This window comes from Oncorhynchus kisutch, linkage group LG11, assembly GCF_002021735.2.
Source record: "Oncorhynchus kisutch isolate 150728-3 linkage group LG11, Okis_V2, whole genome shotgun sequence".
Classification (NCBI taxonomy): Eukaryota; Metazoa; Chordata; class Actinopteri; order Salmoniformes; family Salmonidae; genus Oncorhynchus; species Oncorhynchus kisutch.
Window position 1 is genome coordinate 57,928,338 of NC_034184.2, and position 25,474 is coordinate 57,953,811.

At 41.8% G+C, this 25,474-nt stretch overlaps 1 protein-coding gene across 1 annotated transcript in view; it reads left to right on the forward strand.

Annotated features, from left to right (window-relative positions):
* The window catches only part of ptprn2 (protein tyrosine phosphatase receptor type N2), a 254,053-nt gene that overhangs the window by 22,906 nt on the left and 205,673 nt on the right, over positions 1-25,474 (forward strand). Inside the window, exon 2 of the mRNA XM_020494845.2 lies at positions 20,951-21,001. Coding sequence (XP_020350434.1) covers positions 20,951-21,001 — 51 coding nt within the window. The remainder of the gene's footprint in view (positions 1-20,950; positions 21,002-25,474) is intronic.

The following is a 25,474-nucleotide window of genomic DNA, read 5'->3' on the forward strand; positions in this document are numbered from 1 at the left end:
CCTGTCAGCTTGAGTATGCGTGTGCCGAGCCTTTCGCCAAATGCATTTCTTGAGGGGGAGTAACTGTGCAAGATCACGGTCGAACCAGGGGCCGAACCTGTTTTTAATTCTCATTTTCTTTATGGGGGAGTGTTTGTTAACAATACCACTGAAATTATCAAAAAAGAAGGTCAAACCGTAAAGATGGCCACTCCCCCACCTTTGGAAGATCTGTCTTCCCGAAAAAGGTTATAACCAGAAAGGTTAACATCAGTATTCAAAACACTTTCTTATCCACGTCTCAGTAATAACGAACACATCTGGATTGGAGCTGTGAACCCACACTTTCAATTGATCCAGTTTAGGTAATAGTGTTAAAGTGCAGAAAACCCAGGCTTTTACGAGAGCAGAAATCAGTGAAGCAGATATCAGAGCACACGTCAGAATTGGGGCTAGCAACTGTAGATGGGCCAGGGTGTACATGCACATTTCCAGATATCATCAACAGTAATACAATCAAGGCATGGCATAGTACAGGGAGAGCTCTGCAGTGCTGATGTATGACATCTGAATGTGCATCAGATGGCAATAAGATCCTATTGTACAGCAATTTCATCAGGTAACATGCATACAAATCCGGCGAGAGGTGGTTAGAATAAGATGTGAGGCCAAAAGACTGTGTAACCAATAGAGAGTCAGAGTCCCAAGTGTGGGAACAAACAGTCTGTCCCATGGTTGGGTAAAGAAATGAACTCTATTTCCTGAATATAAAGTGTTATGTTTGGAGCAAATCCAATACAACACATTACTGAGTACCACTCTCCATATTTTCAAGCATAGTGGTGGCTGCATCATGTCATGAGTATGCTTGTAATCATTAAGGACTGGTGAGTTTTTTTCAGGATAAAAAACCCAGAATGTAGCTAAGCACAGGCAAAATACTAGAGGAAACCCTAGTTCAGCCTGCTTTTCACCAGACACTGGGAGCTGAATTCACCTTCCAGCAGGACAATAACCTAAAACACAAGGTCAAATATACACTGGAGTTGCATACCAAGAAGACGGTGAATCTTCCTGAGTGACCGAGTTACAGTTTTGACTTAAACCTACTTGAAATTCTATGACAAGACCTGAAAATGGTTGTCTAGCAATGATCAGCAATCAATTTGAAAGCGCTTGAAGAATTATAATGGGCAAATGTGGCACAATCCAGGTGTGGAAATCTCTTAGATACAAAGGTGCTTCTACAAAGTATTGACTCAGGTGTGAATACTTATGTAAATTAGATATTTTTGTATTTAATTTTCCAAAAATATGCTAACATTTCAAAAAACATGTTTTCACTTTGTCATTATGGGGTATAGATGGTGTATAGATCAATGAGTAAAAAATACTTAATCCATTTTGAATTCAGGCAGTAACAGCAAATTGTGAAATAAGTCAAGGGGTATGAATACTTTCTGAAGGCACAATAATTGTACCCTTGCAGTTCATTCCATAAAAGGGCCAATAGTGTAGAGGTACAGGTACAAAAGCTTACCTTTGAAGAAGGTGCAAATTTGCCTCTTTAGGCTACCACAATAGTGAAAAAAGCTGTTTGTTCCTTTTAAGTGGCAAAAATGTACCTCTAAAAAGTTTTTGGGGTGTTGTTTTAACACGGTAGGCTGTAAAGTCCTATTTGCATATTTCCCAGGTGCCGCGTTCCCAGTACCGCGCATGACTGTGTTTTCTCTTGACAGAGACATGGTTGTTGCAATCATGGACCTTCAGTCCTGTAGCCTTCCAGGTGAGTGCCTAGGTGAATATTAATTGAAATAAAACTGTTTATGACAATAAATTACATAAGGCCATACTTTGACAATCTATTTTTACCCCAACATAGTAGTCTGAAACTCCTGGTTTGCAGGCCACATCAAGCAAGTCACATTGTGTGCTGGCATGCAATGTGATATGTAATTCCTTTTGGAATTCAGTCAGCGTTAGAATATCCCCATTTTCTTTACTTTTAATCACCTGCAACCTGCATTGGAATGACAATACCTAAACAGTCAAGTGGGAACAACTATCTCAGTAACGGGTAGAATAAATTCAACTTCTAACAGATTGGATTAGTTAAGAAAAATGTATGCTATTTATCTTTGTGTAGCATAAAATCAATCAATCAAATGTGCATGCAAAAACACACATTGAAACAAACAATTCTGAAAATCAACCTGCAATATGATAATGAAGGTTGCATTTTTTTAATGGTGTGAGGATTGTACCTTTTTATATTCAAAATATTTGCTAAAATATTTTACCATAAACTAAATTATCTGCTGCACACATACCCTAAAAGGTACTGAACAGTACGAGATTGTGTGTGTACCTCCTGAAGGTACATAACTACTCGTACCTTAACCATACCTTTTTTTCTGGGAGTGTGTTATGTTCCAAACATGCAGGGCAGATGTGATCTGAAGGTGATTGTGTGTACCTTACACAGAACACGCTGTCAGTAATGAAGCAGCCGGGGGGGGGAATCTTGGGGGAGTGCCTCTCTTTGCCAAACAGCTGCGGAGATTGTGGTGCTCAAGGCGTGAGGACTTATCTAGAGCACTGGTTTTTACATACTGTGCATTTAATGGATTTAGAAACACCATCTGTGTGCTAATAGCCTGTTTCCAGAGAAACACCTGAGGTGGTACCTGTAAGGTTTCAGTAGACACATTTCCATCTGAGCTATTTCCATTCATTGAAATCTGTCCGGTTTATATGTTAGTGCTGTAAGGCATTTATTTAGCAGAGGAATCGTTATTGGCATATTTTACACAGCAAATTCTCCAGTGTTAAAAAAAACGAAACAAATTAACACTAAGTGTTAAATCAACACTGAAAATGTTGAGTCTGTGGACCCACATAGACACCGGAACAGTGTTAAATTAACGCACTGCTTAGTGCAGAGCTCTCCAGCATTGTTCCTGGAGAGCTACCCTCCTGTAGGGTTTTGCTCAAATCCCAGTTGTAACTATCCCAATTCAGTTGATCCACCATGTAATTATTAGAATCAGGTGTGCTAAATTAGGGTTAGAGTCAAAACCTACAAGATGGTAGCTCTCCAAAGAACATGGTTGGAGAGCCCTTGCTTAGTGTAAAGCCTTATTCCAATATTTCCCTGAGAGCCTTGCCTTTCTAGTAAATTGTAGAGTTACCAGCCATAATTGTATTTTTTTGTGCACTGTTGGCCATGTAACTACAGTAGAATACAATAAATGTGTTTTACAGTATTAATTATGGGGCATTGTGGGAAAAACTTTGTGGGTGGGGAAGAGTCTCTGGCTCATTAACATATTTTAAGGCGTACCTTGTAAGATGCTATTTGTTGCATCTGTGAGTGAGAATGCTGTACCCACACATAATACCGTAATATACTGTCTTTTAGGAATTCTACAAACCTTGTCCTGAAACTCTACAGTAATTTACTGGCCAATTGCTACCGTACATTTACTGTAATTAAGAATACAGAACCATACCACATTTTTGGAGCTAGTGGGTACAAGGTATTGTTGTTTCTCGTGCATTAACATATTTTACAAGGGAAGCCTTGTAAGAAGCTATATTTGAACGTGTTGCACCAATTTAATTGGTATGTGGTAGTGGTTCATTAACAATTAAATATATAGAGAGAACAGATCAGAGTGGTATTAAACCTGTTATAATGGTTGAATACCCATGTCCATTTGATCTGTTTTGCCCTGTAATCCCAGCCAGTTTGGTAGCCTTTGTTTAGGCCTCTAATTTGGCTTATATCACACTATATCACAATAAACATAACGTTAAAATGCAGAGACTCTGAAACCATTGATTGAGTGCTTTTGAAGTGACAGGCTGGCACTGCGCTGTATCAGCACAATGGACAGCGCCCTACACGTATAATTCACTGTATCACAATTCCAGTGGGTCAGAAGTTTACATACACTAAGTTGATTGTGCCTTTAAACAGCTTGGAAAATTCCAGAAAATGATGTCATGGCTTTAGAAGCTTCTGATAGGCTAATTGACATTATTTGAGTCCATTGGAGGTGTACATGTATTTCAAGACCTACCTTCAAACTTGGTAGCATTGCCTTTAAATTTGGGTTAAATATATTCAGGTAGCCTTCCACAATTTTTCCACAACAAGTTGGGTGTATTTTGGCCCATTCCTCCTGACAGAGCTGGTGTAACGGAGTGAGGTTTGTAGGCCTCCTTTTCAGTTCTGCCCACAAATGTTCTATAGGATTGAGGTCAGGGCTTTGTGATGGCCACTCCAATACCTTGACTTCTCATAGAGATTATCAGGCTATTGATTGTGTTCTGTGGAATGTTGTCCCACTCCTCTTCAATGGCTGTGCGAAGTTGCTGGATATTGGTGGGAACTGGAACACTCTGTCCTACACGACGATCCAGAGCCTCCTAACCCTGCTCAATGGGTGACATGTCTAGTGAGTATGTATTCCATGGAAGAACTGGGCCATTTAAAGCTTCAGAATTGTGTACAGATCCTTGCGACATGGAGCCATGCATTATCATGCTGTACCATGAGGTGATGGCGGCGGATGAATGGCACGACAACGGGCCTCAATATCTCATCACGGTGTCTATGTGTATTCAAATTGCCATCGATAAAATACAATAGTGTTCATTGTCCGTAGCTTATGCCTGCCCATACCATAACCCCCCGCCACCTCTGTTCACAACGTTGAGATCAGCAAACCGCTCGCCCACACGCTGCCATCTGCCCGGGACAGTTGAAACCAGGGTTCATCTGTGAAGAGGACACTTCTTCAGCATGCCAATGGCCATCGAAGGTGAGCATTTGCCCACTGAAGTTCGTTACGACACCAAACTGCAGTCAGGACAAGACCCTGGTGAGGATGACGAGCACCCATATGAGCTTCCCTGAGACTGTTTCTGACAGTTTTTGCAGAAATTCTTCAGTTGTGTAAACCCACAGTTTTGTCAGCTGTCCAGGTGGCTGGTCTGAGACGATCCCACAGGTGAAGAAGCCGGGTGTGGACATCCTGGGCTGGCATGGTTAAACATGGTCTGATGGTTGTGAGGCCGATTGGACGTACTGCCAAATTCTCAAAAATGGTTTACGGTAGAGAAATTAATAACACATTAGTTGACAACAGCTCTGGTGGACATTCCAGCAGTCAGCATGCCAATTGCACGCTCCCTCAAAACTTGAAACATCTGTGGCATTGTGTCGTGTGCCAAAACTGCACATTTGAGAGTGGCCTTTTATTGTCCCCAGCACAAGGTGCACCTGTGTAATGATCATGCTGTTTAATCAGCTTCTTGATATGCCAAACCTGTCAAGTGGATGGACTATCTTGTCAAAGGAGAAATGCACACTTACAGGGATATAAACAAATTTGTGCACAAAATATGAGAGCAATCTTTTTGTGTAATGGAACACTTCTGCAATCTTTTATTTCAGCTCATGAAATATGGGACCAAAACTTTGCATTCACATACGGTAATTCCCCTATTTACAAACAGCTTATCTATACTGAACAAAAATATAAACATGTAAACTAAATGTGAAAAGTAGTAGCCTAGTTATTCATGCATGCAAACTAAAATACTGAATAGGAGTTTTGAGAATACCAACACAAATGCAAATGCGGACAAATTAATGCGAACAGAAGTAGGCCTGGTAAACAAAATATCAGATCGATAAAGGCATGACACAATCTATATTTAGGATAGTTACACTAACAGTAAACAAATGCAGTAAACAAAAAGCGAATGGAGATCCAAATAACCAAAACAGAGCCTAAAGCCTACTACAGTGAGATGCAGCCATGCACAGCTGTCTTGCCAAATAGATATGCCTATAGGCCTGCTTCAAACATGGAAAATCATGCCGCCCGACCCATGTAATCAATCAAGCAATGCCAGCCTATCATAAACACATTTCCAATACGTACAGTTCCATTCACAACCACAAAAACCAATAGGCTACCAAGAACCAACCATAATAGCATGCATCTATTTCTATAATGAAACATATTAATATGTATCTATACCCAGTGGCGTCATTTTGGTTCTTGCATTTCAATTATATTGAATTATATTGAATTCATGTTATTTATATAAAGTTATTTTGATCAGTAGTGGAAAAAGTAGCCAATTGTCATACTTCAGTAATGTAAATATACCTTAATAGAAAATGACTCAAATAAAAGGGAAAGTTACCCAGTAAAATGCTACTTCAGTAAATATACGTAAGTAACCAAAGTAAATATAATTGCTCAAATACACTTAATTATCAAAAGTAAAAGTAAATCTTTTCAAATTCCTTATCAGACAAACCAGACAGCATGATTATTTTTTATTTTTTTATTTACGGATAGTCAGGGGCATACTCCAACACTGAGACATAATATACAAATGAAGCATTTGGGTTTAGTGGTTCTGCCAGATCAGTGTCAGTAGGGATGACTAGGGATGTTCTCTTGATAAGTGCGTAAATTTAACAATTTTCCTGTCCTGCAAAGCATTCAAAATGTAACAAGTACTTTTGCCTGTCAGGGAAAATGTATGGAGTAAAAAGTACATGTATTTTCTTTAGGAATGTAGTGGAGTAAAAGTTGTCAAAAATATAAATAGTAAAGTGAAGTACAAAATCCCCCCCCCCCAAAACGACTTAAATAGTACTTTAAAGTATCTTTACTTAAGTACTTTACACCACTGCTTTTGACCAAGTGACAGGTTGGTGCGAGATCTCAGCTGCGCTCTATCAGCACCACGGACAACGCCCTGCACACTAAAGCAAGGCAGTTGAAAACCTAGGCTGGCTACGGAAGTTATTTTGCCATTCCATACCCTAGATCTTTGCTGAAATGATGCCGCTGGCTATACCACCAAGATTTTGATAAAAACCAACCAGCTAAATTGTTTCTTAGCTTTTCAGAAGAGTTGCAACCTCCTCGGTGCTCTGTGGAATTTCATGGGGCGGCAGGGTAGCCTAGTGGTTAGAGTGTTGGACTAATAACCGAAAGGTTGCAAGTTCAAATCCCCGAGCTGACAAGGTACAAATCTGTCATTCTGCCCGTGAACAGGCAGTTAACCCACTGTTCCTAGGCCGTCATTGAAAATAAGAAATTGTTCTTAACTGACTTGCCTAGTTAAATAAAGGTAAAATAAATACAAAATATTAAAAAAATGAGTAATTTATCATTCCAAGATCCCCCCTCAAATGCCAGTTGGATTAGTTGACCTTTCCTCCGGTGTAGCATGCTTCTTCCGTGCTGACTGAAAACATTTATCAAAGTGGAAAATTTGTTTTCGCCTATAGCTGTGGACTCACATCAACACCATCATCCCAGAAACCCTAGACCCACTACAATTTGCATACCGCCACAGATGATGCGGTCTCTATTGTACTCCACACGGCCCTTTCCCACCTGGCCAAAGGAACACCTATGTGAGAATGCTAAAACTGAGGAGGCTAAATCACCTTTTGCGCACATGTGGATTTTGTTATTTATATCCAAATGTGCGCAAAAGGTGATTTAGCCTCCTCAGTTTTAGTTTTATGTCTCTATATAAAAATAGCACCAAAAAAAGTGCATTAAGTTTAACAGTCACTTTTACTTTATGTACTGTGTTTTATTGCTCTGGCTTCAAGTTACCATCCATATCACTGTATTGTATTGACACAATCCAGAGATACTCAGAGATATATTATAAGACATCTTGTTGTAAAGACCAGTAATCCTTAACTACGACAACATTTTCAGTAACGGTTACAGAAAAGTTTGACTTGCTGTGAATGTGATGTTTTTATTTAATTTTTTATCAACCTTGGTTGAATGCACTGACTAAGTTGCTGAGGACAAGAATGCTCGCGAAATGACCTAAATGTAAATTTAAAAATGAACACTTACAAATATAATGTACATTAGATTACAGTAACATTTTGGTAATGTAAAATGGATTACCGTAAAATGGATTACAGTAGCTGCACTATAAAATCAATTACAGTAACTTACTGGCCATTACTTCCAGTAAGTTACTGTACATTTTACAGGAAATGTTTTAGTGTGACAGAGTATTGGTTGTTGCATTCATCCATTTTAGTTCCTATGGACTTCAAGTGAAATCCTAAGCAAATATGTTATCATAAATAAATATAGATATATTTAACACAATACCATACGTATTTCATAAGACCTTATTTTGAGGGCCTAGTTTTACATGGACCTGAAACTCACAAACATCACTTTGAACCAAAACCATTTTCTCCAGCATGCTCTATTGCAGCTTGATTTTTAGAATTGTTTCTTTCAATATCTATGTCTGTGCATTGATGAATTAATCTTATGCTACACAAAGATAAATAACATGAATGTTTCTAAACTAATCCAATCAGTTAGTGAGGTTTTTTTGCACTTGTTACTGAAATGTTTTGTTCCAGTTTAAATATAAAGCAATTTAATGACGACATTCGCTTAGGATCTCACTTGGTGAAGTCCATAGTGCCAAAATTGTATGAATGCAACAAGCATGTCTCGGTCACTAACACATACAGTTATGGGTGGTATCTCTACAATCTACTCGCAAGGCACTCTGGGAAATATTTGAATAAGGCTTTACACTAATCAGTGTTAATTTAGCACTGTTCCGGTGTCTAAAGGGGTCCATAGACTCAACACTTTCAGTGTTGATTTAACTAATAATAGTTTTATTATGTTTTCTTACATTGGAGAATTTGCTGTGTATGACAATATGCCATTGTGCTGCCTAAATAGGTGGCAATGTATTTATTGATGTGCATTAAATGATACAGCTCATACACTCTAGAAAAAAGATTGAAAGAAGTCCTTCTGAGGCTGCCGCTGTCCTAATGTGGACACCGTAGTCTGGTTCAGATCTTCTTCATCCTCCACATATCAATGCAAATCAGGTCACTCGGCTCTAGCTATATTTAGCATCAGCTGCTACATTTATCCTACCTGTAGTTAAGCCCATTCTATTCAGCAAATGAATTTTGATTTAGGCTTTAATAACGTAACTCTGAACTGTCTTGTGTTGGATTATCACAAGCTATGTCGGAGCCTGGTAAGAGTTAGTAAAAAGAGTGAAGTCAGTCAAATGAGTCAGTCACTCTCTCAGTGTTTGCTCATTCATAATAAAAAAAATGAAAGCAACACAACCCAGTCAATGTGGTTTGAACCTCTATCCATTTGGTGTGGTGGAGGAGTTCCAAAGTGGATGCTTATTATAGTCTGGGGCTGGCCTCGCCATGGTAACCTGATGGATCAGTCCTTGATGTCGTCGGGTGTGGTAGCAGTCAAGACTGGGAGATTGCAGATAACATTTTACCATGTAGTGAGAGCCCTGAGACCCCTGGTGAGGATTCATACACATGTGGAGACTACTCCTAAATGCGGCGACTACTTCTAGAGTGTGAGGCATATTTTTCTTTAACTTACACTGTAATGGAAAACTAAATTATTAGGTAATGTTTGGTATTACCAACCGTAAAATACTCTGACATTTTTTACTGCGGCATACTGTAAATCATGGTGCATTGAGGGAAAATGTTGTGGGGGCGGGGCAAATAATTGCTGTGTTTAAAATGGTACTGTAATTCCATCCCACAGAATACAGTAGCGTACTGTATCTTTGGAGTGCCAAAAACCCTTTGACCACTACTGTGTGTAGGGTATTGTTGTTTCTGGCTTATTAACATATTTTGCTGAGTGCCTTTTAAGAGGCTATATTTGTTGCACCCGTGAGTGACAATGCTATACCAATTTATCTCCTATGTGGTTATAGTGGCACATCAATTTGTATAGGGGACAGATCAATCAGTTTAGATAAAGGGGAGGAGACAGGTTAAAGAAGGATTTTTAAGCTTTGAGACAATTGAGACATGGATTGTATTTGTGTGCCATTCAGAGGGTGACAAAAGATTTATGTCCCTTTCAACGGGGTATGGTGGTCAGTGCCAGTCGCACCGGTTTGTGTGAAGAACTGCAATGCTGCTGGGTCTTTCACGCTCAACAGTTTCCCTTGTGTATCAAGAATGGTCCACCACCCAACAGCAAACAAGACACAATTGTGGGAAGCATTGGAGTCAACATGGGCCAGCATTTGGAGAAGGTTGTTCATTGACCGACATGTATTTGTTTCAAATCTATCACGTGATGGTTTCATTTCAGAGAGACAAATAATCAAGTTTTTTTTGCAAAACGCATATATCCATCAAACTCTCAGAGAAATAAGTAGTCCTGCTAGGTTTTACACAGTCAAATTGAACAAATAAATACTTTTAAAAAAATAAAAAAATGTACAAATGATACATTTTATTTTTATAATTCAATACAGTAATATGATATTTGTATGTAAAGCATTTACATTTGACATTTTAGTCATTTAGCAGATGCTCTTATCCAGAGTGTCTTACATTTAGTGCATTCATCTTAATCAAATAGCCATGCATTCTAATGTGGTTATTTCATTTAGATAGGAGTTTCTCTCTGAAGAGTTTCTCTCCTCAGATACCTGATGACGACAACAGGACCCATTTACATTTTTTTTGTCCTGAGGTCCTCAACATCATCCTCACTGATTGCATTTTAATTAAAATACCGTTTTAATCATCTCTACCACCACCGCGTCCAGGAGTGGAAACATGGCGTTATCAATTGGACGTCCTGCCTGCCTTACTCTCACTCAGTACTATCTGACCAACCACCAACACACACACACACACACACTTAATTAAATTGAAGGCATTAATTAATATTGAGAGCTGACAAGCCCTCACAGACAACGTAATGAATGAAGTAGTTGGTGGAGTGTTGAGGTGGTAAAGTTGAATGGACTGACAGTAATTGCCGAGGGGTGAGGAGCACAATGAAGAGGCCCTCGCATGGTTGGTTGCGGGTCCTGAAGCACTGAAGCAACATTTCAATGGGATATGGGTCAGTATTTACAAAACTTGATCACACCGCGTATGATTACATAGACAGGGGGGACCTGATCCTAGATCAGCACTCCTACTCAGAGACGCTTCAAGAAGTTGGTTCCGTCTGTCAGGCTTGCAACATTGTGGGAGGTTGAGATGTGGGAGGTGGAGTATGGAGGGGCTAAGGGAAGCCTCGGGTGCCATTTCCCAGGCACTTAACAGTTGAGTGACAGTCATATTCCTCAGGCTTTTAAATATATGGACAGCTGGAGACATTTGGTGTGAGAGAGAGAAACTGTGTGTGGGTGCGTGCGTGTGTGTCTGTGAGTGTGTTTGTCCCTGAAAGCAGAGCTACATAATAGTTTTGTGATTATGTCCCTTTGTGGAATGGCACTCCCATGACTATTAAATAGCTATTCTGCTGACACAAAGAAGAATTCATTACCCCAAGCAGATGCAATTTGGAGGCCAATGTAGCCCTCACATCCCCGGGAAAGTGTGCATTGTGTGACTAATCAAATTGGCCTAGAGAACATTAAGGAAATGTTTTTAATGATGTGTATCAGAAATAAACCCAAGAAACTTCAACAAGTAATGTCTGTCTAATAACGTCTCTCTAATAGGTGGTTTCAACCCCAATTTCATGATGACGATCTTGTCTCATCACGGCAACTCCCCAACGGGCTCGGGAGAGACGAAAGTCGGGTCATGAGTCCTCCGAAACATGACCCGCCAAACTGCACTTTTTAACACCCGCTCGCTTACCCCAAGAAGCCAGCTGCACTAATGTGTACAGCAGGAGGAAACACCATTATACTGAGGACCGAAGTCAGCGTACAGGCGCCCGGACCGCCACAAGGAGTCGCTAGAGCGCGATGAGCCATGTAAAGCTCCACCGGCCCAACCCTCCCCTAACCCGGACAATTCTGGGCCGATTGTTCACCACCCTATGGGACTCCTGGTCACGGGCCGTTAATGACAGTCTGGGATCAAACATACACGAGGATGCAGTGCCATAGACCACTCTGGAGGCCGAGGGAAAGCTTTTTAATATATTTCATTCTCTTGGTCACAATTACAGTGGCCATCATGTAATGCTTTGTCATCTCCCTGCCTCTCTCGCTCTCTCCTCTCAGTAGAGTGATTAATAGACTGCTCGCATCTGTAAGCAGTCATGAAAGTACTGTCTGTCCAAGGCTTGTCCTCCAACTCAGTCCATTAGGCGGTGCACCGCCACGAACCGCTTGCCTTCGCCATTGCTGGTGATAAATAGAGTGAGAGAAAGAAAGAGAAACGAAAGAGCAAGTGGTGAAAGGACAGAGTTGTGTGACTCGGTGTGATGGGCCATCACTGAGGAATATACTGGATTCATCTGTTGACGTCACGCTGCCTCTGTGTGCTTGAGCCTATTCATGATAACCCATAGGGGCGATTGATGTCGTTGTCGTGATGTGGCACACTGCCTATGAATAGGTCCTCTTGAAAAGTATTCTCAGAATGTATTGTCCAAAATATTTCACTGGAAATAAAGGTTGTGTTCATAAGTTTCGATTGTTCCAATCCCAAACCAATGACACAGAGGATTCAGCTGTTGACGTCACACTGCTAACCCTGACTACCCCAGAGCTATTGAGGTTGTTTCATGATATGGCACAGGCAGACACTGTCTACGAATATAGGTCCTCTTGAAAAGTATTCCCAATATTGGATTGTGGGAAATTAATGTTCTGCTCAAAATTGTGCTTTGCTCCAATCCCAAACCACCCTTTAATTACTATAGAAACCAATAATCAATGACTCGCTGTACGTAGTTGCATCCCAAATGGCACTCTCTTCCCTTCATAGTGCGCTAGTTTTTGACCAGGGCCCATGGGGCCACCCGGGGATTCGACAAGTTAAGCGTCGTCAAATAACCTCCTCTTTTCCTTTGTGAGCGGGACATATTTTACAGCAGCAATGTTCTCCTCTCCTCACGTGGACACAAGACCACTTTAGCATCCCAGCATAAATCTGCCAGCCAGAGGACAGGCGCTGTGTCTGGTTAGCTTACGCTCGCCAACAGCTGCACCTGGGGTCCTGAACACCGAGAGAAAGTCATTCTATCTATCTAGACGGTGTCATAGTGTTTCGATCCTTCTGATGATGTCTACCATGAAATTGTTCCACGTCACGTAAGCAGAAACCCTGAGCAGACCAGAGTTACACACCAGCGGTGGCTAGTGGCACTTTAAATCGGAGGACAGGCTCATCGTAATGGCTGGAACGGAATTTTGCAACCCCCACCTCTCAGTCTCAGACATATAAATGGTGGATGTTCACCGGGGTAGATGAGAGTTGATAACATATCATTGTGTTTACTTGATAGCTACCTACCTTATGGCTGCAGGGGCAGTATTGAGTAGCTTGTATGAAAGGTGCCCAGAGTAAACGGCCTGCTCCTCAGACCCAGTTGCTAATATATGCATAGTATTATTAGTATTGGATAGAAAACACTATGAAGTTTCTAAAACTGTTTGAATGATGTCTGTGAGTATAACAGAACTCATATGACAGGCAAAAACCTGAGAAGAAATCCAAACAGTAAGTGGGAAATCTGAGGTTGGTCGATTTTCAACCCAGACCCTATTGAATACACAGTGGGATATTGGTTATGTTGCACTTCCTAAGGCTTCCACTAGATGTCAACCGTCTTTAGAAACTTGAATGAGGCTTCTACTGTGATGTGGGGCCGGATGAGAGCTCTTTGAGTCAGTGGTCTGGCAGAGAGCCAGGTCCTGGTCAAGCGCATTTCACATGATAGCGTTCCATGGCTTTTCTACAGACAATGGAATTCTCCGGTTGGAACGTTATTGAAGATGTATGATAAAAACATCCTAAAGATTGATTCTATACTTAGTTTGAAATGTTTCTATGCCTGTAATATAACTTTTTTAAATTTTCGTCCGACGTTCGGCTGGACCTGCACAATCGTTTGGATTTATGTACTAAATGCCCTAACAAAAGTAACTACTTGGACATAAATAATGGACATTATCGAACAAATCAAACATTTATTGTGGAACTAGGATTCCTGGGAGTGCATTCTGATTTCTGTTGACTCCAACATGGCGGATCATTTTTTTCTTTTCTGAGCGCTGTTCTCAGATTATTGCATGGTTTGCTTTTTCCGTAAAGTTTTAAAAAATCTGACACAGCAGTTGCATTAAGAAGAGGTATACAGTGGGGCAAAAAAGTATTTAGTCAGCCAGCAATTGTGCAAGTTCTCCCACTTTAAAAGATGAGAGAGGCCTGTAATTTTCATCATAGGTATACTTCAACTATGACAGACAAAATGAGAAAAAAATCCAGAAAATCACATTGTAGGATTTTTTATGAATTTATTTGCAAATTATGGTGGAAAACAAGTATTTGGTCACCTACAAACAAGCAAGATTTCTGGCTCTCACAGACCTGTAACTTCTTCTTTAAGAGGCTCCTCTGTCCTCCACTCGTTACCTGTATTAATGGCACCTGTTTGAAAATGTTATCAGTATAAAAGACACCTGTCCACAACCTCAAACAGTCACACTCCAAACTCCACTATGGCCAAGACCAAAGAGCTGTCAAAGGACACCAGAAACTAAATTGTAGACCTGCACCGGGCTGGGAAGACTGAATCTGCAATAGGGAAGCAGCTTGGTTTGAAGAAATCAACTGTGGGAGCAATTATTAGGATATTGGAAGACATACAAGACCACTGATAATCTCCCTCGATCTAGGGCTCCACGCAAGATCTCACCCCGTGGGGTCAAAATTATCACAAGAACGGTGAGCAAAAATCCCAGAACCACACAGGGGACCTAGTGAATGACCTGCAGAGAGCTGGGACCAAAGTAACAAACCCTACCATCAGTAACACACTACGCCGCCAGGGACTCAAATCCTGCAGTGCCAGACGTGTCCCCCTGCTTAAGCCAGTACATGTCCAGGCCCGTCTGAAGTTTGCTAGAGAGCATTTGGATGATCCAGAAGAAGATTGGGAGAATGTCATATGGTTAGATGAAAACAAAATATAACTTTTTGGTAAAACTCAACTCATCGTGTTTGGAGGACAAAGAATGCTGAGTTGCATCCAAAGAACACCATACCTACTGTGAAGCATGGGGGTGGAAACATCATGCTTTGGGGCTGTTTTTCTGCAAAGGGACCAGGACGACTGATCCGTGTAAAGTAAAGAATGAATGGGGCCATGTATCTTGAGATTTTGAGTGAAAACCTCCTTCCATCATCAAGGGCATTGAAGATGAAATGTGGCTGGGTCTTTCAGCATGACAATGATCCCAAACACACCGCCCGGGCAACGAAGGAGTGGCTTCGTAAGAAGCATTTCAAGGTCCTGGAGTGGCCTAGCCAGTCTCCAGATCTCAACCCCATAGAAAATCTTTGGAGGGAGTTAAGTCTGTGTTGCCCAGCAACAGCCTGCTCTAGAGGAGATCTGCATGGAGGAATGGGCCAAAATACCAGCAACAGTGTGTGAAAACCTTGTGAAGACTTACAGAAAACGTTTGACCTCTGTCATTGCCAACAAAGGGTATATAACAAAGTATTGAGATAATAATTTGCAAATATATTAATAAAAAATCCTACAATGTGATTTTCTGGAGAAAAAAATCTCATTTTGTCTGTCATAGTTGAAATGTACCTATGATGAAAATTACAGGCCTCTCTCATCTTTTTAATTGGGAGAACTTGCACAATTGGTGGCTGACTAAATAATTTTTTGCCCCACTGTATCTATATTTCCATGTCTAACAATTGTATTTTCATCGACATTTATAATTAGTATTTCTGTAAAATGATGTGGCTCTCTGCAATATCACCGGATGTTTTTGGAACTAGTGAACGTAATGCACTTTATATGAACTTTATCAAACAAAAGATACATGTATTGTGTAACATGAAGTCCTATGAGTGTCATCTGATGAAGATCATCAAAGGTCCAAAGGTCGCCCTGCACTTTCACTGGCTGTTGTCACATCGATCCCGTTAACGGGATTGCAGCCCTAAGAAGTTTTAATAAGATAAAAATTAATTAAAAAGATTTAAAAGCACAGTCTGATCCGTGTGTCTTCATTGTGAAATATGGCCACCAGGACCTGTAACCCAGAAGCTCCAGCCATCTGTTAATTTATCCGTCTGGAACAAGAACACCCAGCCTCGCTCAGCCTGCATTAATGTTCATTAATAATTATATAGGGGAAGAACATTGCCCATGGACCGGGGATGTTAGACCCAGACAGGACAGAGGAAGGAATCTGGCTAATTGGTGATAGATAGCGGTACCATTGGGCATTACAGTGTGTTCCTGATCATCTGAAGTAGCCAGTGTAATGAAAAATAGTTGTCAGATAGGGTGGTGCAGAAAATCTAATTTGGTGGCACTGATGCACCCAAAATTGTTAAAGTCAATTAAGGTCACTCTTAGAAAAAGATGTGCTATCTAGAACATAACAGGGGTCTTTGGCTGTCCCCATACGGGAACCCTTTGAAGAACCCCTTTTGGTTCCAGGTAGAACCCTTCTGGTTCCAGGAAAACTCTTTTAGCGTCCATGTAAAACCCTTTCCACAGAGGGTTCTACATGGACCCCAAAAGGGCTCTACCTGGAACCCCAAAGGGTTCTCCTGTGGGGACAGCCAAAGAACCCTTTTGGTACCCTTTTTTCTATGAGTGTAATATTTGGCTGACAGCTGGCGCTTATGAAACACACTGGCGTAGAGGTCAGTCTTAAAACTAAAGGCACAGTGCAATGGTGTATCATGGTGCTGTGTGCCTCTGTAGCCTACTCCCAAAAGGGACATGCTGTAGCCTACTCCTAAAAGGGACTTACTTGATGTAGCCTACTCCTAAAAGGGACTTACTTGATGTAGCCTACTCCCAAAAGGGACATGATGTAGCCTACTCCCAAAAGGGACATAATGTAGCCTACTCCTAAAAGGGACTTGATGTAGCCTACTCCTGAAAGGGACATGATGTAGCCGACTCCCAAAAGGGACTTGATGTAGCCTACTCCCAAAAGGGACATGATGTAGCCTACTCCTAAAAGGGACTTGATGTAGCCTAATCCTAAAAGGGACTTGATGTAGCCTACTCCTAAAAGGGACTTGATGTAGCCTACTCCTAAAAGGGACTTGATGTAGCCTACTCCCAAAAGGGATTTGATGTAGCCTACTCCTAAAAGGGACATGATGTAGCCTACTCCCAAAAGGGACATGATGTAGCCTACTCCCAAAAGGGACATGATGTAGCCTACTCCCAAAAGGGACTTGATGTAGCCTACTCCCAAAAGGGACTTGATGTAGCCTACTCCCAAAAGGGATTTGATGTAGCCTACTCCTAAAAGGGACATGATGTAGCCTACTCCCAAAAGGGACATGATGTAGCCTACTCCCAAAAGGGACATGATGTAGCCTACTCCCAAAAGGGACTTGATGTAGCCTACTCCCAAAAGGGACATGATGTAGCCTACTCCCAAAAGGGACATAATGTAGCCTACTCCTAAAAGGGACTTGATGTAGCCTACTCCTGAAAGGGACATGATGTAGCCGACTCCCAAAAGGGACTTGATGTAGCCGACTCCCAAAAGGGACTTGATGTAGCCTACTCCCAAAAGGGACATGATGTAGCCTACTCCTAAAAGGGACTTGATGTAGCCTAATCCTAAAAGGGACTTGATGTAGCCTACTCCTAAAAGGGACTTGATGTAGCCTACTCCTAAAAGGGACTTGATGTAGCCTACTCCCAAAAGGGATTTGATGTAGCCTACTCCTAAAAGGGACATGATGTAGCCTACTCCCAAAAGGGACATGATGTAGCCTACTCCCAAAAGGGACATGATGTAGCCTACTCCCAAAAGGGACTTGATGTAGCCTACTCCCAAAAGGGACTTGATGTAGCCTACTCCCAAAAGGGATTTGATGTAGCCTACTCCTAAAAGGGACATGATGTAGCCTACTCCCAAAAGGGACATGATGTAGCCTACTCCCAAAAGGGACATGATGTAGCCTACTCCCAAAAGGGACTTGATGTAGCCTACTCCCAAAAGGGACATGATGTAGCCTACTCCCAAAAGGGACATAATGTAGCCTACTCCTAAAAGGGACTTGATGTAGCCTACTCCTGAAAGGGACATGATGTAGCCGACTCCCAAAAGGGACTTGATGTAGCCGACTCCCAAAAGGGACTTGATGTAGCCTACTCCTAAAAGGGACTTGATGTAGCCTACTCCTAAAAGGGACTTGATGTAGCCTACTCCTAAAAGGGACATGATGTAGCCTACTCCTAAAAGGGACATGATGTAGCCTACTCCTGAAAGGGACATGATGTAGCCGACTCCCAAAAGGGACTTGATGTAGCCGACTCCCAAAAGGGACTTGATGTAGCCTACTCCTAAAAGGGACTTGATGTAGCCTACTCCTAAAAGGGACTTCATGTAGCCTACTCCCAAAAGGGACTTGATGTAGCCTACTCCCAAAAGGGACTTGATGTAGCCTACTCCCAAAAGGGACTTGATGTAGCCTACTCCTAAAAGGGACTTGATGTAGCCTACTCCCAAAAGGGACTTGATGTAGCCTACTCCTAAAAGGGACTTGATGTAGCCTACTCCCAAAAGGGACTTGATGTAGCCTACTCCTAAAAGGGACTTGATGTAGCCTAATCCTAAAAGGGACTTGATGTAGCCTACTCCTAAAAGGGACTTGATGTAGCCTACTCCTAAAAGGGACTTGATGTAGCCTACACCTAAAAGGGACTTGATGTTTCCTATCCCTAAAAGGGACTTGATGTTGCCTAATCCTAAAAGGGACTTGATGTAGCCTACTCCTAAAAGGGACTTGATGTAGCCTACTCCCAAAAGGGACTTGATGTAGCCTACTCCTAAAAGGGACTTGATGTAGCCTACTCCCAAAAGGGACTTGATGTAGCCTAATCCTAAAAGGGACTTGATGTAGCCTAATCCTAAAAGGGACTTGATGTAGCCTACTCCTAAAAGGGACTTGATGTAGCCTAATCCTAAAAGGGACTTGATGTAGCCTACTCCTAAAAGGGACTTGATGTAGCCTACTCCTAAAAGGGACTTGATGTAGCCTACTCCTAAAAGGGACTTGATGTAGCCTAATCCTAAAAGGGACTTGATGTAGCCTACTCCCAAAAGGGACTTGATGTAGCCTAATCCTAAAAGGGACTTGATGTAGCCTAATCCTAAAAGGGACTTGATGTAGCCTACTCCCAAAAGGGACTTGATGTAGCCTACTCCCAAAAGGGACTTGATGTAGCCTACTCCTAAAAGGGACTTGATGTAGCCTACTCCCAAAAGGGACTTGATGTAGCCTACTCCCAAAAGGGACTTGATGTAGCCTACTCCTAAAAGGGACTTGATGTAGCCTACTCCCAAAAGGGACTTGATGTAGCCTACTCCTAAAAGGGACTTGATGTAGCCTACTCCCAAAAGGGACTTGATGTAGCCTAATCCTAAAAGGGACTTGATGTAGCCTAATCCTAAAAGGGACTTGATGTAGCCTACTCCTAAAAGGGACTTGATGTAGCCTAATCCTAAAAGGGACTTGATGTAGCCTACTCCTAAAAGGGACTTGATGTAGCCTACTCCTAAAAGGGACTTGATGTAGCCTACTCCTAAAAGGGACTTGATGTAGCCTACTCCCAAAAGGGACTTGATGTAGCCTACTCCCAAAAGGGACTTGATGTAGCCTACTCCCAAAAGGGATTTGATGTAGCCTACTCCTAAAAGGGACTTGATGTAGCCTAATCCCAAAAGGGACTTGATGTAGCCTACTCCTAAAAGGGACTTGATGTAGCCTACTCCTAAAAGGGACTTGATGTAGCCTACTCCTAAAAGGGACTTGATGTAGCCTAATCCTAAAAGGGACTTGATGTAGCCTACTCCTAAAAGGGACTTGATGTAGCCTACTCCTAAAAGGGACTTGATGTAGCCTACTCCTAAAAGGGACTTGATGTAGCCTAATCCTAAAAGGGACTTGATGTAGCCTAATCCTAAAAGGGACTTGATGTAGCCTAATCCTAAAAGGGACTTGATGTAGCCTAATCCCAAAAGGGACTTGATGTAGCCTAATCCCAAAAGGGACTTGATGTAGCCTAATCCTAAAAGGGACTTGATGTAGCCTAATCCTAAAAGGGACTTGATGTAGCCTAATCCTAAAAGGGACTTGATGTAGCCTAATCCCAAAAGGGACTTGATGTAGCCTAATCCCAAAAGGGACTTGATGTAGCCTACTCCCAAAAGGGACTTGATGTAGCCTACTCCCAAAAGGGACTTGATGTAGCCTACTCCCAAAAGGGATTTGATGTAGCCTACTCCTAAAAGGGACTTGATGTAGCCTAATCCCAAAAGGGACTTGATGTAGCCTACTCCTAAAAGGGACTTGATGTAGCCTATGCCATCAGTTGTTGTTGTTAATGTTCTATTTCTATTTTTATTTTCTGTGTGTGGATTAAATAATTGATTTACTGCCTGACTGGCTGGCTTTTTGATTTGCCCCTTTCTCTGTAGTAAGGAGACTTTGATGAATGTGATCAGACACCAAGACTTTATTGGGGAGATCAATTCTTTAATGGTGCATTAACCTTTTGGACAAAATGTCAGGGAACTTGTTTAATACTTTAGTCAATTAAAACTAGTGCTTTGCTAAGGAGATGTTTCACCTACAAATGAATATTTTTCAGATACATTCAGTCTTAAAAAGTAGACTAGACTAGTAGAATGGAAAAAATGTGCATTGTCTAATTTCCTGTTTTTACTTTATTAAGTGCTTGTCTTTTCCATTCATTCGGGGTGGAGGCATATAGTTCAATCTAAACAACCGATATCGTGGGATGTGGTTTCATCATGCATTAGACTGCTAGAGGTCTGAAAACGCCTGGCAACCTTTGATTTGAAGTGTAATGTCCTTTGAGAATGATTGTGATGTGTTGTAAATTGTGTTCTAAGTTTGCATTTCTCTCTGTTTCAGGTTGCCTGTTCGAGGATGAGCTCTGTACACCTTACGAGTTCTGCGCTAATGGTAAGCCAGCCAGCTTCAAAGGGTTCTATTCTGAGAAGTGACAATCAACCAACCACCCACCACCCTCATTATACAGCAGCCCTTCCGTGATGGTATCAACTCACACACACTATTCTAAAGCACTCATTGCTTTTCATCACTACCGGGGGGAAACTAAGTGTGCATCCCAAATAGCACCCTATTCCCTTTATAGTGCACTACTTTTGACCAGGGCCCATATGGCCTGAGCAAATGTATTAAAAATAAAAGCTGACATATCACATTTGCATAAGTATTCAGACCCTTTACTCAGTACTATGTTTAAGCACCTTTGGCAGTGATTACAGCCTCAAGTCTTCTTGGGTATGACGCTACAAGCTTGGCACACCTGTATTTTGGGAGTTTCTCCCATTCCTCTCTGCAGATCCTTTCAAGCTCTGTCAGGTTGAATGGGGAGCGTTGCTGCACAGCTATTTTACGGTCTCCAGAGATGTTCGATTGGGTTCAAGTCTGAGCTCTGGCTGGGACACTCAAGGACATTCAGAGACTTGTCCTGAAGCCACTCCTGCGTTGTCTTGGCTGTGTGCTTAGGGTCATTGTCCTGTTGGAAGATGACCCTTTGCCCCAGTCTGAGGTCCTGTGTGCTCTGGAGCAGGTTTTTATCAAGGAACTCTGCACTTTGCTCCCTCGATCCTGACTAGTCTCCCAGTCCCTGCCGCTGAAAGACATCCACACAGCATGATGCTGCCACCACCATGCTTCACCATAGGGATGGTGGCAGGTTTCCTCCAGACGTGACACTTGGCATTCAGGCCAAAGAGTTCAATCTTGGTTTCATCAGACCATAGAATTTTGTTTCTCATGGTCTGAGAGTCTTTAGGTGACTTTTGGCAAACTCCAAGCGAGCTGTCATGCATTTTACTGAGGGGTGGCTTCTGGAAGGTTCTCCCATCTCCACAGAGGAACTCTAGAGCTCTTTCAGAGTGACCATCAGATTCCTTGTCACCTGCCTGACCAAGGCCCTTCTCCCCCGGTTGCTCAGTTTGGCCGGGCGGCCAGCTCTAGGAAGAGTCTTGGTTGTTCCAAACTTCTTCCATTTAAGAATGATGGAGGCCACTGTGTTCTTGGAGATCTTCAATGCTGCAGAATTGTTTTGGTACCCTTCCCCAGATCTGTGCCTTGACACAATCCTGTCTCGGCGTTCTATGGACAATACCTTCAACCACATGGCTTGGTTTTTGCTCTGTGGGACGTTATATAGACAGCTATGTGCCTTTCCAAATCATGTCCAATCAATTGAAATGACCTTACCTGATGGACTCCAATCAAGTTGTAGAAACATCTCAAGGATGATCAATGGAAACAGGATGCACCTGTGCTCAATTTTGAGTCTCATAGCAAAGGGTCTGAATACTTCTATAAATAAGTTATTTCTGTTTTTACATTTTCATAAATTTGCTAAAATGTTTAAAAACCTGTTTTCGCTTTGTCATTATGGGGTATTGTGTGTAGATTGCTGAGGATTCTTAAAAATATATATATATTTTAGAATAAGGCTGTAACGTAACAAAATGTGGAAAAAGTCAAGGGGTCTGAATATTTTCAGAAGGCACTGTACATTCAGCTCAAACATAGCTGATGAGTCAAGTGTGAGAGAAGCACAAAGTTCTTAGGACAAAACATAAATAAAATGGAAAGAAATTACAAATATTTCTAGGGTTTTTTAATCACACAGCAACCTCAACAGAACCTATGTCTCTCAATCAAGTTCTCATGGTTATACATACAGTAGAGGATAGAATGAATTGCCTCTCTATGCTCCTACATTTACTTTGAATCTAGCTATGAATGTTTATGACAGAGTGAGGGGGGAAACGTTGAGGCTTTATTCATTTGGCCTTTGGGAAGAATCGTGTACAATTGCATACACAACACAAACGTGTGGATGAACAGAAGGCAGCGTCGTTAAGGTTAAGGTTAAGCCTAATGTATTCCCCATAGGAAATTGTCCTGATAGTCATTGAGGGGCTGGTATGTGTCAAGCATCTCAGAGTAGGAGTGCTGATCCAGGATCAACTTCCCCTTGTCCAGCTTCATCGTGATCTAAAATGGCAAACCTGATCTTAAATCAGCACTTCTACTCTGAGACGCTTTATACATGTTCTCTGTCATATACTTCTAACAGATCCCTGGCCTAGACTCCACATCTGTGTGTGTTTGCGTTTCGGATTTGTCTTTACACCAGTAAACGTAATGACTCAACGTCTGGGCTTTAATGTTATTTAGTTTGAATGACCGCAGCTCGCTTCATTTAGCCCAAATGAGCTCATGATGAAATCAATCTTCAAATGAGGTGAAGCTTGCAAAGGAACACTTACATTGGATCTCCATCAATCTAACTCCCAATCTAAAATCTTAAGAAAAAGATTTACGTGGGCCACTCTTATCCGTATCTAAGATTATGCTCTGTTGCTCTGTGTATAGACTCATTTACTCCTAATGAATAACACTGCGAGAAGGGTGTGTGGTTGTATAACTACCTCTTCCACTTGTTCTCTGCTCTCGGTCCCTGAAGAACTAACCTGGATTATTTTAGGCTGGTTCAACCTTACTCTGTTTCTCATTCAGCTTAGCTGCTGGCATGGTGGTCAGTGACACAGGAGGGAGATTTCCATAAAGAACTCATTTCACACCCCTCACCAGGCTGTGGCCCCTTTTCCATGGCTGAGAATTTTCTTTGAAACTCTTAGTGTCTCCATTTACTAGAAGCATCGGAAGATAGGAGGAATCATCGGTGCCTTTTCCTCATTGTGAATGGCAAATGAAAGCTCACAGGAAAAGAGATTCCATAGTTTTTGAGTGCAAGATGTTTTGTATCCAGGTGTCTGTTTCTGGTGAGCACTTCATAACAAATAAAACGAACATCGCCTTTACGCCAGATACTTGTGTGAGAAGCATAAGGTGCAGTGGTTATGTGCTTGATGCGCCCCCCAGGTCAACCTGTTTCTAGTAGCCCTTTCTTGCAATCAAATGACCTTGTGGCCTCAAGGGTGGAATGTTATTCATATTTTTCATAATTAACATAATTAACATAATTAACATAATTGACATAATTGTTTTAGAACGTGGACATTTCGGTGTTTCTATGTCAAACGGTTTTGTTATATTTCAGTCTTCTGTGATGTATGTAAAGTGTAATATTAGGATGCAAACTCAAAATGTAATACATTTCAACTCTCAATCTGACAAGGTACAGGTGTCTATAGGTGCTAAAGATCCTAGTTCGATTCCGGTGCTCTGTCACGACCGGGAGATCCATGAGGCGGCGCACAATTGGCTCAGCGTCATCTGGGTTAGGGGAGGGTTTGTCCTTGTCCCATCGCGCTCTAGCAACTCTTGTGGCGGGCCGTGCTCATGCACGCTGAGTCCGTATGGGAGTTGCAGCGATGGGACAAGACTGTAACTACTAATTGGGGAGAAAACTGGGTAAAAAGTACAATAAATAAATACATCTAAATAAATGTTTCACGATCAACTAGGAATCCCTTGGTGATCGACCAGTTGATCACGATCGACCGTTTGGTGACCACTGTCCTAAAGCATCCGTGCTTACAGTTAAATTGCTTTACCGGTTGTGGGATTCTGTCTGTCACAATGGGGAAAGGATGGAATGTCTGGATTGAGAATTCTTTACATTTAGCAGATAAGTCAGTTATAGGTCATTGTCAATAAAACATCACAATAAGGTGCAGAGTGTATGATTTGCCTGATGGAGACCCCAAGCTCCGCTAAAATCATTGACAACTGCGTGGCGTTTTTAAATCATTCTTAAATAAATATGAACTATTTGGTTGTAATGCCATCACGTTTTGAAGAGCATAGTCAGAACTACAGATTTTAGATTATTCCATGCAAAACGATTGTGCACATTTACCTCTAGGTCTCTCATCAGCGTAATACAGCAAATAACTGCAAACTATTACAGACTACAAAGGGAATCACAGCCGCGAGCTGCCCAGTGAAACGGGCCTACCAGACGAGATAAATCACTTCTATGCTCGCTTCGAGGCAAGCAACACTGAGGCATGCATGAGAGCATCAGCTGTTCCGGACGACTCTGTAATCACGCTATCCGTAGCCAACGTGAGTAAGACCTTTAAACAGGTCAACATGCACAAGGCTGCGGGGCCAGACTGATTACCAGGACGTGTGCTCCGGGCATGTGCTGACCAACTGGCAGGTGTCTTCACTGACATTTTCAACATGTCCCTGATTGAGTCTGTAATACCAACATGCTTCAAGCAGACCACCATAGTCCCTGTGCCCAAGAACACAAAGGCAACCTGCCTAAATGACTACAGACCCGTAGCACTCACGTTCGTAGCCATGAAGTGCTTTGAAAGGCTGGTAATGGCTCACATCAACACCATTATCCCAGAAACCCTAGACCCACTCCAATTGGCATACCGCCCAAACAGATCCACAGATGATGCA